At 30.5% G+C, this 14,087-nt stretch overlaps 1 protein-coding gene across 7 annotated transcripts; it reads left to right on the forward strand.

The window, feature by feature from the left end:
* The first annotated feature begins 953 nt into the window (after window positions 1–953).
* Window positions 954–3,728, forward strand: LOC149557806 (uncharacterized). Of its 7 annotated transcripts, none has more exons than XM_089786062.1 (4): window positions 954–1,098; window positions 1,296–1,408; window positions 1,861–2,296; window positions 2,895–3,728. In XM_089786062.1, the coding sequence occupies exons 3-4, from the start codon at window positions 1,907–1,909 to the stop codon at window positions 3,516–3,518; spliced, it is 1,014 nt and encodes a 337-aa protein (XP_089642188.1). In that variant the 5' UTR covers window positions 954–1,098; window positions 1,296–1,408; window positions 1,861–1,906; the 3' UTR covers window positions 3,519–3,728. The 7 variants fall into 7 exon arrangements, with proteins under 7 accessions (XP_089642188.1, XP_089642187.1, XP_089642186.1 ...); XM_089786061.1 differs by having other exon boundaries at window positions 954–1,081; window positions 1,296–1,528; XM_089786060.1 differs by having other exon boundaries at window positions 954–1,081.
* Window positions 3,729–14,087: the final 10,359 nt, after the last annotated feature.

The raw sequence follows: 14,087 nt of genomic DNA on the forward strand, positions 1-14,087 counted from the left end.
TGGTTCTCATCTCTAAGAGAACCCTTGAGGGGAACATTCATGTACTTTTTACATATAATTGGATAAAATGACCCAACATGGTTTTATTGAAGTTATGTGTTTGTCCTGTTATTTATGTTTTACAATAATAATATTCAAACAATATGTTTTTCTATACTAATGTGTATACACCAATTATGCTAAAGACAATGTTTTGTTTACCCACTACAATATTTGATGTTCATGCATGGATTGCTATGTAGGGCATGATGACATTATTCCTTAATTTGTATTTAGTGCATCTTATACTTTCAATTGTAATTGTGAAACTTGTTGTAGTCAATGTTTGATTTAGATACAGGAATTTGCAGTAATATATAAGATTAACAAACCAAAATTCACGTAATGTGTATTTTAATGCCCATACGATGTGTTCTCTTGTAAATGGAGAATGCTATTATATCTTTACACAAAAGTAAAGATGATAGAAGTAATAATTGAATCCATTTAACAAATTCATATAAGTGGTTTACATTGATATGCACGAATGCAAATCCACTTGTTACTAGAAAAAATAACTAGAAATGTAATTAATAGTTGATAAAGACAATTTTTTCTAACTTAGCTCACCAAATATCACCATTTTCTGACTCAATTCATTTTATGCCTTCAAAATTTTAAATAATATATTCTTGACGAACACATTTTTTAAATAAAAAATCATTGGACATTTCTTACAAAATTATCATGCTTGCACCATTTATCATATAATAAGTGCTTTTGCTACTCTTTGAAAAAACAAATATAATTTGTATTGTACTTAGAAACTATTTCATCTGAAAGAGGTTTGGATGCCTAATGGGATATTAAAAGGAAAATAGACAGATTTTCCTAGGTTTCGCCAGATGTCAATTTTGGGGGATCTTGTCGTTTTGGTGCCTTTAAATAGATGACGACGTCCGAAATATTTATTTATATTTTATCGTCATAAAGTCTGTTATGCAGACGTAGAAGCCGTTGATGTCAGATTTGAAAAAGAAAATTGTTTAGTATTTCCAATCGATTAGGTCACTTTCAGAATTATGGAGTGAAAACAATGGAGGTGTAGGGTTTATACCTGTAAAATCTCCCTCAAGCTTCTTTCTGTTCATCGTAGAATAACTCGATATTCCATGGCAGACAGTAATTTGAACATTTTATTACTGGATGAGAAGAAAATCTAGTTTTGGCATATTTGATGCACACGACGAGATTTCTTATTTTTATTTTACTTTTTCCTTGCGAAAGTTGCCGAAAGATTTTTCCTTTTGCTTCAGGAAGAATTCAAGGTAAAACGGACGGCCTAGCATTACAGCTAATGTGTTTGCAGTCAGAGTTGATCTAATTGGAAGTGGAAACATTCAGAAAATGATTTATTAGTAGGCTTAAGGTTGTAAGTATGGGATAGATGAATTTCGAATTAGTGTTAAGAATTGCAATTATTCATTCCGTTTGCAGTAGGCAAGATCCGAGCCTTGTTCTTTAGACTACTTCAGATTGAGATTTGCAGGTGATTTATCAGTGTTTTACAAAATATATATATTAGTTTTGACTTATTTGTATTCCTCCTTGAATGCTAATTGTGGTATTTGGTGATAAATTTGCAGACTGAGGTTTAATTAGTTTGATTTAGAATATTTTTTATTTATGCTTGGCTTGTAAGAAGCAAAATAGAATACCTCATTTGAAAGGCGATTGGATACTTTCTATTAATGCGCAATCCGATTCGCCGGTGGTTTTGCTTTGTTGCTTTTGCACGGCAAAGGATACTTTGTCGGTTGCTTTCAAGGCTGATAAGAGATATTCGGCTCTTAATATTTGCTATACTGTATTGAAAGGCAGGTCTCTTTGAAAGTCTGATGCAGGAATTCTGTCTAAAGCTTTGGTCATGCTTCCATTTTGCACAGAAATGCCTAGGTTTCCGGCGCTCTCGGAGCTTTTAGAAGCAGCTAAAACGAAAAATTTCTTTTCTCCTCCTCACCAGCAGCGGAGAAAGCCATGGCAGCTTACATTTTTCAATACGAAGAGTTCTGGTGCAGATCTCAATCAGCCAGACAAGGGTTTGAATTTTCGACTTTCTCAGCGGCTGAATGTTGGCAGAAATGGGAAATCTTTGCAAGCTAATCCGATTTTGCAAAAGAGCATCAGTAATGCCAACGGCGAAGACAATCTAGACGCTATGGTTCACGATTTCATCGAGAACGGCAGTACGGAGCAGGATTTGCAATGTCATGAGCTTGATAATGAAGAATTAAACTCTGCCGAGAGCAAGCTAAAGGTATTATTTCTTTTTTCCGCTTTACTCACTATATTTTGGTTAGGTATTCACAATTTTCACAGACGAATGTCTGATACTTAGTTTCCACATTGGAAATAGGAGTTTGTATGCTTCTGAGATGGAAATGTCGATTTGAAACCTTAGATGCTTTTTTCAAAAGTATACAGAACTCATCTAGATTAATGATGGAAAAATGCAAGCCTTCAAATTTCCAGAAAAATATAAAATTATATCCAAATTTATATACACAATAGAAAGATCATGTAAGCAATATAAAGACGATTGTTTAAAATTGAAATATTTACATATCTGTTTCCAAAAACTACACTGGAAAGATCATGGATGCAGTTTTCAGAAGGCAAAAATTGATCTGTCTTTTAATTTCGACAATGTTTTCTCTTAGCACAACCTCGAGGTTAAATTTTGTTAATCGGACAACATATTTGTAGGATTAAGGACCTTTTTTCTTCGTTTGATATACCTTTGCTTGACGATTCATGTGTAAAGTGACTTAAAAATTACGATTCTTGATCACCAAAGCAGCGATAACTATTACGTTCTGTAAGATTTGATGTTCTCCAATCATTATGTGTTTCAGGCTCTGCTCTCACAAAGCTCCGAAGAGCGAGATCTTTATCTTGCAACGGCGTCCATAATTTCCACTTTCCATGTCTCTTCCATTTATCTACCTGGCCACGGAAGCCGCTGCAACGGCACTTGCATACGCCGTCTTTTAATAAAGCATTTAAAGATGGCCGGATATAATGCTGCGCTTTGCAAGGTAAACTGGCACAGAATAGGAACAGTACCAGGCGGCTGTTATGAATTCATAGACGTCCTACTTCAATCAGATGACATGAACAATGTCCAGCGCCTGATAATAGACATAGATTTCCGTTCACAATTCACAATTGCAAGGCCTGTTCCTCAGTATGAGGCGATTTTGAGGCTGATTCCTTTGATCTTCGTAGGTTCCTCCACAAAATTGGAGGAAATATTGCAGTTCATGGCTGAGGCTGCGAAAAATTCACTAAAAGAGAGCTCTTTGATTGTTCCGCCTTGGAGAAAGTTGGAATACATACGAGCCAAATGGTTTTCGGCTTACGGAAGAATTACATGCTCCGATGAATCTTCAGTTTCAGTTCAAAAGCACAATTGTGAGTACTGCAGACAGCATTTGCAGCATCTCAAGAAGTTACTGTGCACAGTTGAGGACAGGTAGGTTCCAATCAGGAAACCCTTTTAACAAAAAGAAGCAAAATAAAAATTGCAATTTTGTTTTGACCCTTGGCTTCGAGAAAGCCTTGATAAGTTTTCAAATGGCTCTTCTTCGACTGTATTCATTCCAACGCGTGTTGATTTGATCAAATGCGTATTGATGTGAAGGCAATAAATAAAATGAATTCGCTGTTCTATGAAAATTCTAAATAAATGAACCCTTTTTTTTGGCTTTCGTTGTATTGAAAATATGAAATAGTGAGTTGTAAACTCACTGAGAACTGGTCTACCAATATGAAATGATCAACGCAGGTTTAACATTAAACAGTTTCTTGTTTTGGGGTTGCTGTTAAAATTCAAGCTCTTTCTTAAAAAGCTCTCAGTTTAATGCTGCAGTTTTTATGGATAATTATATAATGAGATTAAATGTTTGTGGATGACTGGACAATTATATTTGTTAATTTAGTATTGATGATGAGTACTTATAACTAAATAAAATGTGTTTTACATGGAAAAATTATTTTATGTTACAATATTTTAAGAAAATATGACTTTTCCTATGAAATTGTTTAGTTTATTTTGGCTATTAGTCATTGTTCAACTTTTAAGGAGCAATTTGTGGATCTGGTGACCTCGTGAATATTTATTTTAGTTTTTTCCAATTAATAGTTGCTTCCTCCTATGTTTTTAATATCTTAATTTCAATTCCTAAAGCTCTAAAGCTTCCAATTTATATTTTTTTTATGATTGAAAATTTGCATAGAGAAACTTCTCTTAAGCAATCTCATTAGGACATAGGGTTGGTGCAGAACTATTGCTCTAACAATTTTTCCTACATTTTTTGACACCAAAAAAAAAAATTGTGGCATGACATCATATTTGACGATGTGAGCATTAATCCTTAGTTTTAAAAAAATGTAAGTAGTTTGATTTGGAATTATCAAGTAAGATTTTGAAAATTGTAAAGTTAGTACATATTCAACAACCATTCCTCTCCCATATAAATAGGGGCTTTTTAAATTTTGAATTTACTTCTTGAAATTATAAATCTTGAATTTTAAAATGAATTTTTGAATTAAAAAAATTCATCTCAAAATTAAATGATTAATGATTTTTTAAAATTAATTTTATGGAATATAATTTGATAACCTCAATGTTTAAATGCCTCTCTAAGATAGTTAAATAGATAGAGGAATATAAATGTATGCATTGATAGAGGGTTAGACACAAATAAACACAAGATATAAGCATTCCCTTGTTCAAATATTTCTATTAGAAACCATAATTAATTTTTTATGATAGATTTTATTATGTCCAATTAGAATTATATTGAAGTCTGTGCATAAGTGGACATACTACAACATATTTTAATTTTTATTACCTTCATATTTTAAAAATTAAAATAAATAAGTAAAATATCCTTTATGATTTCAATATTGATCACATTGAAGCCATGAGCCTTCATAACAAGATTTGTAATACAATTGTTATCCTAACAAGTATCAGTAGGATTTTGGAGATAGTATAAGTACACTTGGACTAGTTTGGGAGATAAGGTTACTTTTGGTACTTCATTTCACAACTTGACAAATTCATACATAGGAAGAACTATAGGATAACATCCAACATTCTTAACACAAAAGAATGGTACCTATCTACTCATAAAATGGTAATCAACTAGGTGCTTATGTTATAACATGTTTAAAAACATTTCTATACTTATCATAAACCTCTTTTCTTTCTTATGACATTAGATATTGCTTTACATTATACATTTGACCATGTTCTATATAATGTCTTTGGGAGATTAGGTATATGGTTGATTTGTATCATGCTTTATATGCTATTCTAAATTCATTATTGTGATTTCAATACCTATTTAATAATGTTTAGACTATAATTCATTCTTAAGTTAACCTAGCTAACCCATTTTACCTTATATGTGTGTGTGTTTACTCTACTCGGTGTGTCTTCTAGATGAGGGAAAGCAACTATAGACACTTCTTTGGGAGATCTACATGATGTTGCACTCGTCCTTCTATGATTTCCACTATTCATATATATTTATGCATGTATTGTATCTTATCATTAGTGATGTAGGTGTGTGCAGGTACCAAGCATCGACTCCCCTTGGCTACACAGGTTTGATTGTGCCTCAAAGTTATCAAACCGGTTGTTATTAAAAAGGGAGATGGAACCATGATCCATATAGATACCCTAAGCCTAAATTTTTGATTAAGGAGCTATCCACCATTTGGGGAACTTTTGGAATTTTTCCTCTAATTTGATATTGCGATGCTTGATTTTTGCAATGGTGGTTTTATGTATGGATGTGATCTTAAGTTGATAATTTGATACATTGATATTTTGCATGTGATTTATGTGATCTTGACTTCATGTTGCCTTTATGTGTTAATCAAGTATATTTATCTAGGTATATATGGGTGCACACACATATACTCGAATAAATATAAATTTACTATTATTTGCATGTGTGGCTTTAACTAAATACACAATGTCATCTTAGTTTAATTTTTCTGTTTTGTGAATAAATAAGGTAAAATAAAATAGGTCTAAAAATAGTAATAAGAATTGAAAGGAAATAAAAGACAAATAAAAAATAGAGAATGAAATAATTACTCTAAAATATTCTTTGAAATTTGAACACTTAGCCTCCCACCTATCAAACCCACTACCCACCATTTCACAACTCACACCCTTTGGGAGCCTTAGTAAGAGAAATAAGTTCTAAATGGTAAATAGGAGATAGGATGACATATATGAAGTATTAAAAGGGCACGGGAGTTTAACCCTTGACCTTTTATGTGAGATTGTATAGACTTGACAATCAAATCATGTGAATCCTTTGAATAAGAAGTTTATGACAACATAGAAAACCCAAAAAATAGTTGGTCATTAAATTAAAAAAATATAAACTAATGAATAAATAATTTAATTAATTAATCGAACCATGAAGGTTTCTGATTGACCTCTTCAATCTCTAGACTCATCCCAAGTAGGCCATGTTCTCCTCCAATGTTAGTGAAATGGAAATAGTGAATTTAAATCAAATATTATAGCAATGATGTGGCTTTTATTTATCTATGTGAATTACATGTCTTTGATGTTCTCGTTGTGACTACTTCTATATTCAACTCTTAGTTATGTATGTTGTAAATGAATGAGTTTTCTATGAATAAAACCTTTGGATTGATATTCGTAGGGTTTCTTATCTAGGAATTAGCCTAGAAGTGATAAAGAACCTCTCCCTTATCGTAACATCATAGAAGTTTAGTTCTTAGAATTCTATATATTTTTTGGGTCCTTTGGAACAAAGGTGTAGTTATACTACACATATGCATAGGATTACCTTGCATATGCATAGTCATGTGAGTCCTCACTTTGCCTCTTTGTACAAATGCATAGTTACAAAACATAAAAATGCAACTATACTAAAAAAAATTCACAATGATACTAAACAAAAGAGCAATTACAAGACACAGAAGTGCAATGTAATACTAAATTAGTGCGCGTGGATCTAATTAATAAATGTGTAGATCTACTGAAATTAATAAATGTGTAGTTTTCATAACAAATACCTAGGCATATTAGATGGAAGCATAGGAATAAGGCATAAAAATACATCTTTGTTAAAAAAATGTTCATGAATGATAAATAGATTTGCACAACAATAGGAAAACTTTGATAGTTTGACCTCTAAAGTCAATCTCCAACATTAAGGTAGAGTATAAATTGAACATTTAAGTATACTTTAAGTTATATTTTATGTTAGACATCCTCCTTGTTTTGAGACATCTTTCAGCCTCATAGGAGTTAAAATAAAGATTTTAGATTTTGAGGATTTTAAGAAATTTTAGACTTCGTCAGATTTTAGGAAATAACAATTCAACTTGTCCTTTTATGTTTTGTGACCTTGTATCTACATCTGAGGCATTCCATATTCTAGAGATGTGTTATTCCTTCTTACAAAGTGTTCGACATATGTTTGTTTCATTATTGATTAAGTAATGAATTAGGGTTTGGTGGATTGACCTAGGGGTATGGGATCCTAGAAATGTGCCCTAAATTAGTTTTCCCACTTGATTGATTGATTTGGATTTTAAATTGAATTATTTTGGTCACTAGAGATGTATGGACTTTGTGGCTTATTGGAAGAGAAAATTTCTTACATTATTGTGATGTTTCTTTATGTGAATATGCTTTGATGTATAAGGTAGGGTTTGGGGACTAAGGGTATGGGACCCTAGGTTATTATGCCCTAAACTCTCTTTATGCTTTTGGAATTTTTTTGGTAAGTAAGGTCTAGACCCTAGGTGAGTGGTTAACCATAGGTGATGGGACCCAAAAGTGGTTTCCTAACAATCCTATGTGTTAGAGACCAGAGCTCTATACAATTTGGCTCTACATGTGAGTTTGTTAATAAGTGATAACATTGATTAAACATATGGGTTATGGGGGTTTGAGAATTCACATTAATTAAGATAATAAGGATGTATTGTTGGAGTACTCAAAGATAAGATGTTATATGTAGTAGGATAGTCTTTGACTCATGGGAATGATCCCAACACTAAAGGACTATACATATCTTGTTGGAGTACTTGAGAATAAGATGTTCTATGTGGAAGGACTGTCTTTGGCTCAAGGGAAGGATCCCAACACTATAGGAGTGTATAATGATAGTAACCTAGATGTGGTTGAAGCCCTCACTCTTCTTTTGCCTCTGGTTGTCCATTTGCTTTGCGATTTCATTTTGGGCATTATGCTTTTGTGTTGCCTTATGTTACCAATTCATATTTTGATTTTTGGGTATAAGCCTTAGATCACCATAGAATCTATGTAGATCATGGTCATATCTCCTATCTCAGGGGAGAGGACCATTTATGGCTCCATGTGGCTAGATGGTAAAATATTTTCAAGGTATTGTTCAACTATTCACAGATGGCTTTCTATGGATCCTTGTTGAGTAATGGTTGAAGATTATATTTGTCTATATGTCATATTTCCTTGGAAGAAATCTATGAAATATTATAATATAAACTCTTTAAGAAAGAAAAATCCCATAATTATATATGTAACATGAATTGAAAAGCTATGTAAAAAGTTTAAGGGCATCTCTAGGATAAATGAGTGGATATGTGAAAATATTATATTATTTCAAAAGATGAATTAAGTTATGATGATGCCACGATATTGTATATTTCCTTTTATTTAGATAACAATAATGATAATATGTATGATGAATAAAATAACCATGTACCCTTCATAACATTATCAAATTAACAATCTAAGTAATTAGAAGATGATTTGGTTTACATGTATGGTCAGTGGTTAAAATCTATATCATGTATCTTCATTGCAGAATAAGTAAATGGGTTTGATTTATAAGGTTTCTGACATTAGCTCCAAATTTGGAAATGGTAGAATTTATTTGAATTTGTATAAGTATTTCTTGGTTTTAAGAAATAAATGGTTAATAAATAACTAGATAAGAATTTATTGTCCTACAATAACTTATACAAGGTTAGATGTAAATTATCTTGATTAAAAGTGGTTAGGCCTCACTTGAAGATCTGAGATTGTAATAGTTGATTTAAAATGCAAATTAGTATAACATAGAAATAGATGTTAATTGTTATATGACTTAACTTAAAGTAAGTGAGAAGAAATTAAGGAATAATTCATTATTTGATTCAATGAGAAAACCTAACTCTTGAACATGGAAATTATGTAATGTTAGTTTAGAAGAGCATTAGGGAACCCATTAGGACTCTTTCATCTATGTTGTGGCATAATAGTAATTGAAATAAATTCAAAAAACATTATTCACCAAACTTATTAACATTTAGTCTTATCCTTTCAGGTTCCCTAGTGGGGGTGTTACAAAATGAGCCATAAAAGAATGTATGCTTTTATTTGATAGTCATAATTTTATAATGTCATGAAATCAATTAACTATCAATCACTCATGCAAGTAAGCCTTGAACTCCTACCCATAATAGTATTAGGTATTCATTTTTATTTGTGAGACTTTAGGGAAGGTCTTCCTATTATGTTAAAATATTATAAACATAAAAATATAGCATAAATAATTATATAAATCTATATAATAGCATACTAATGATTATTATAATATTTTTGTATGAATACAATTTTAGAATAATATTTCTTAATATTTATATTAAAAATAATTAGTCATATTTCTAGGAAATGTTAGATGCAATAAGTGAGAGGCAAAAAGACAACTAAAAAATATGAAGAAGTTAAGCATAAGATGAGGTATCCTACGAAAATACTTCAAACACTTTGTGTATGTTTATATTCATGTTCTTGTGCATGCACATGTGTATGTATATTTCTATGAGTATGAGTATGATTATTTGTGTGTGGATGTCTATATGCATATGCATATAGTATTTTTGAAAAAAAAAAAAAGTCCAGAACCTTACCTAGGATAAGAAGTGAGATAGGCAAATGTATAACTCAACTTCTCACTTGTCAAAAATCCTAAAAAATTGAGAGGACTATAATAACATATAGGGAAAACCTATATATTTTTCCAATCCTTCTACCTTTATGGACGTCACTTTAACTCATGACCATTCCTCTTCTATGTAATTATTTATTGATAGAGTTATTCCTTCCATTTATAATGTCACTATTTTGGATGAACCTCTAGATGATGAATTTGACTATTCTCTTCCCCATAAAAAATATAAGATGATGATTAATATTGTTTCCTTTAAACATGACAAGCTTGATGTTTCTTCTTCTCCTAATACATACCATCTTCTTATGGATATTTAGAGAAAGAGGAGGACATTATTAATACTTTTATCAATCTGACGTTTCCTTCATTTGATTCTCATATAGTAGAAATGAAAAATTAATGGAAATTGACAATTCCTATTCCAAGCATTCCTTGGGAAAAGAGGATAATGGAAATATCCTTAATACTCTCCCTTCTAGTGATGAGTGTATGAAGAATCAAAATCTTAATAAAGTTAATGTTTCTTCAGCCAATATCACTCTCAATGGCTACCCTCCATAAAATAAACCTCTCATCATCCTTAAGGGTTGTCCTTCCATAACTCTCAAAGGGGAACCTCGTAATTCTTTGGATTATCATGTGGTTTCTCACTCCTAACGTACAAGAAATAATCCTAAAACTACTACATGTATCCCACCTTATAAAAAATTTCTTTCTCATCCACCCCATATTTCTCAAAATATTGGAATTTAATATGATTTGGTATTACAATTATATAAAACACCCACCAAGATCTTTCTTTGGGAACTTCTTCAAATATCTACTACATATCATGAATCCTTGGAAAAAAATTAAATCACTCTTCCATCTCCATCTCCTAATAAATATAATGTAAATATCTTTTTACAATGCATGAATACTACCCTTGTTTCACCTGAAACAATGTTTGATCATTATGATTTTCCTCCTAAAATGATTCAAGATTTACATGATGCTCTTATGGTAGTTTACCTTATCAATCCTAACCTCATTTATGGAACCTTAATTGATAATGGATATGGGATTAATGTTTTTATTATGGAAATGCTCAAAGTAATTAATGCCAATTCTTTAAATATCAAACCTAATAATGTTCCTATTCATGGATTTGACAATCTTTCTAAGAAAACTTTAGGCACCACCACTTTACCTATTAAAGTAGGTCCATTTATTTGGAATATTCCCATTCATATCATGTTTGTTCGACCTCTTAACTACAACATTATTTTAGGCATACTTTGGTTACATTTTATGCATGCTATTATTGATATGAGATTTTTTTGAAGTGAATAATATATACTAGAACAATCATTATTTTGTCACTGATGTAAAACTTGCTACTTGCTAGTAAGAAAATTGTTTAGTTGATTTGAGTACTATCATTTGTTTGATTGATTAAAAGGATTTTATCAAATTGTTATAACAAGAGCACCTACCCTAATAAATAAATGGTTAATAAATAACTAGATAAGAATCTATTATCCTACCCTAACTTATACAAGGTTAGATGTAAACTATCTTGATTAAAAGTGGTTAGGTCCCACTTGAAGATCTAAGATTTTAATAGTTGATTTAAAACACAAATTAGTATAAAATAGATATAGATTTTAATTGTTATATGACTTAACTTAAATTAAGTGAGAAGCAATTAAGGAATAATTCATTATTTGGTTCAATGAGAAAACCTAACTCTTGAACATGGAAATTAAGTAATGTTGGTTTAGAAGAACATTAGGGAACCCATTAGGACTATTTCATCAAAGGTATAATTTAGTGGCTAATATTCGCCAATTGGCTAATAATTAAAGATTTGATAAGCCTAAATCACCATAGTTTTATAAAATTTAGTTCTAGAATATTTAAAATCGCTCAATAATTTATTTTATTGAAAATTTTAAACTCAAATATTCGCTACAATAATCGTTACATGAATAGATTTGACTCACCTAAATATAATATATTATTAGAGAAATTAAATGTAACTAACCAATAATTATCATAATTATTAGTTACTTTAGGGATGTATCACCAATATTTAGTTTTCACTATTGATCTAAAGTATATGTAACGATCCTCATATTATTCCACGAGGTAAAAAAAAGTTCAATTTTGATTTGTAATATTCCATGGTGATTAATCAAATTCTTATTATTATTGATATTCATTAATATTTTATACAAAAAAAAATTATGATTCGAAAATAATCTCCAATATTAATCATATTTAGAATAAAAAATAAAGAGATTTGCCAATAGAAATAATTTTGTTTTTTCAAAATAATGAAAGATTCACCAATATTTTATATCTTTTTTCAAAGAGGCTTTCTTAAAGTTTACCCTGATTTCATCTATGATATGACATACTAGTAATTGAAATAAATTCAAAAAACATTATTCACCAAACTTATTAACATTTAGTCTTACACTTTTAGGTTCCCTAGTGGGGGCATTACAAAATGAGCCATAAAAGAATGTATGGTTTTATTTGATAGTCATAATTTTGTAATGTCATGAATTAATCAACTATTAATCACTCATACAAGTAAGCCTTGAACTCTTACCCATAATAGTATTAGCTATTCTTTTTTATTTGTGAGACTTTAGCTAAAGTCTTCCTATTTTGTTAAAATATTATAAACATAAAAATATAGTATAAATACTTATATAAATATTATTATAGCATACTAATGATTATTATAATATTTTTGTATGAATACAATTTTAGAATAATATTTCATAATATTTATATTACATTTAATCAGTTATATTTGTATGAAAACTTAGATACAATAAGTGAGAGTCAAAAAGACAACTAAAAATTATGAACTAGTTAAGCATAAGATGAGGTATCCTACAAAATTACTTCAAACACTTTGTGTATGCATATATGCATGTTCATATGCATGTGCATGCACATGTGTATGTATATTTCTATGAGTATGAGTATGAGTATTTGTATATAGATGTCTATATGCCTATGCATATAATATTTTTGCAAAAAAAAGTCTTGAGCCTTACCTAGGGTAAAAAGTGAGATAGACAAATGTATAACTCAACTTATCACTTGTTAAAAATCCTAAAAAAATGAAAGGACTATAATAACATATTTTTGAAGTTATAACATTTGGAGGTATTGATAGTAAGGTTTATACATATTTTGAGGTAACTATAGATCTGATCACAACATAGGGATCAAATTGCCACAACATCAAGGGAATGTAGTCTATAAGCCAAAGCCTAATTTTATTTTTTGGAAAATGTGGCGAAAGTGAAATGTGGAGAGATGAACTAAACACTTGATTCCAATGATTATAGTTATCTTTGAATATTTATGTTGGTGATGTTATGAATTTCATTAGAGGACAAGTTATGAAAGTTATGGTGATGGTCTTAGTGTAAAAAATATATAACATTTTTTGTGTGTTATTTGCTATTATACAATCATAAAATCACCCTAAATTTATTGATAAGTTATCCAAGTTAGAGTTGGGACTTTGTAACCATTTTGATTTATTGGCTTAGTCAATAAAATCTTCATTCCTAGTTTGAATTTGATGAGAATTACCAATCCTTTGAAGTGTTGCATTTTTAGGAGTTATCACAAATCTAGAACTCCATTAAGCTAGGCTAAATGCAATCACTGGAGGAAAGGCAAGAAAAAAAATTGAAGGTATAGTTTGAGAATTGTGTTTATTAAGAGTCATTATCCCAAACACACATAATGAAAGATTGTTGAGGCCAAGGAGAACAAGGTACAAATGCAACTAATTTTGAGTTGTAGAGCCAAGAGAGTGCCAAGAAAGTTGCAAATAGGTCCAAGACCATAGGTGACTTAAATAAAGATAATTTAGTAGCTATTCTTCATAGGTCAATCCTTTTATTGTTCTCTTATAATTACAACAAAAAATCCTATCAAGGGTGGACTCTAACTAGTCTTCTATGGCAAATCCCCTAACAAGGTGATAGATTCATTTGTCTCTTAAGTCCTTCAATCAAGTTTCCTTTGACTTGGTAAAGACTCTAACAA

This window comes from Cupressus sempervirens, chromosome 5, assembly GCF_028749045.1.
Source record: "Cupressus sempervirens isolate cs-2001-9-10 chromosome 5, ASM2874904v1, whole genome shotgun sequence".
Classification (NCBI taxonomy): Eukaryota; Viridiplantae; Streptophyta; class Pinopsida; order Cupressales; family Cupressaceae; genus Cupressus; species Cupressus sempervirens.

Bases quoted from the DNA above. Each gene is read 5' to 3' on its own strand.
- LOC149557806 (XM_089786058.1), top strand. From the start codon at position 1,217: ATGCACACGACGAGATTTCTTATTTTTATTTTACTTTTTCCTTGCGAA. The intron at 1,308-1,925 runs GTAAAACGGACG...CATTTTGCACAG, and splicing joins TGCTTCAGGAAGAATTCAAG to AAATGCCTAGGTTTCCGGCG. The intron at 2,297-2,894 runs GTATTATTTCTT...TATGTGTTTCAG, and splicing joins CTGCCGAGAGCAAGCTAAAG to GCTCTGCTCTCACAAAGCTC.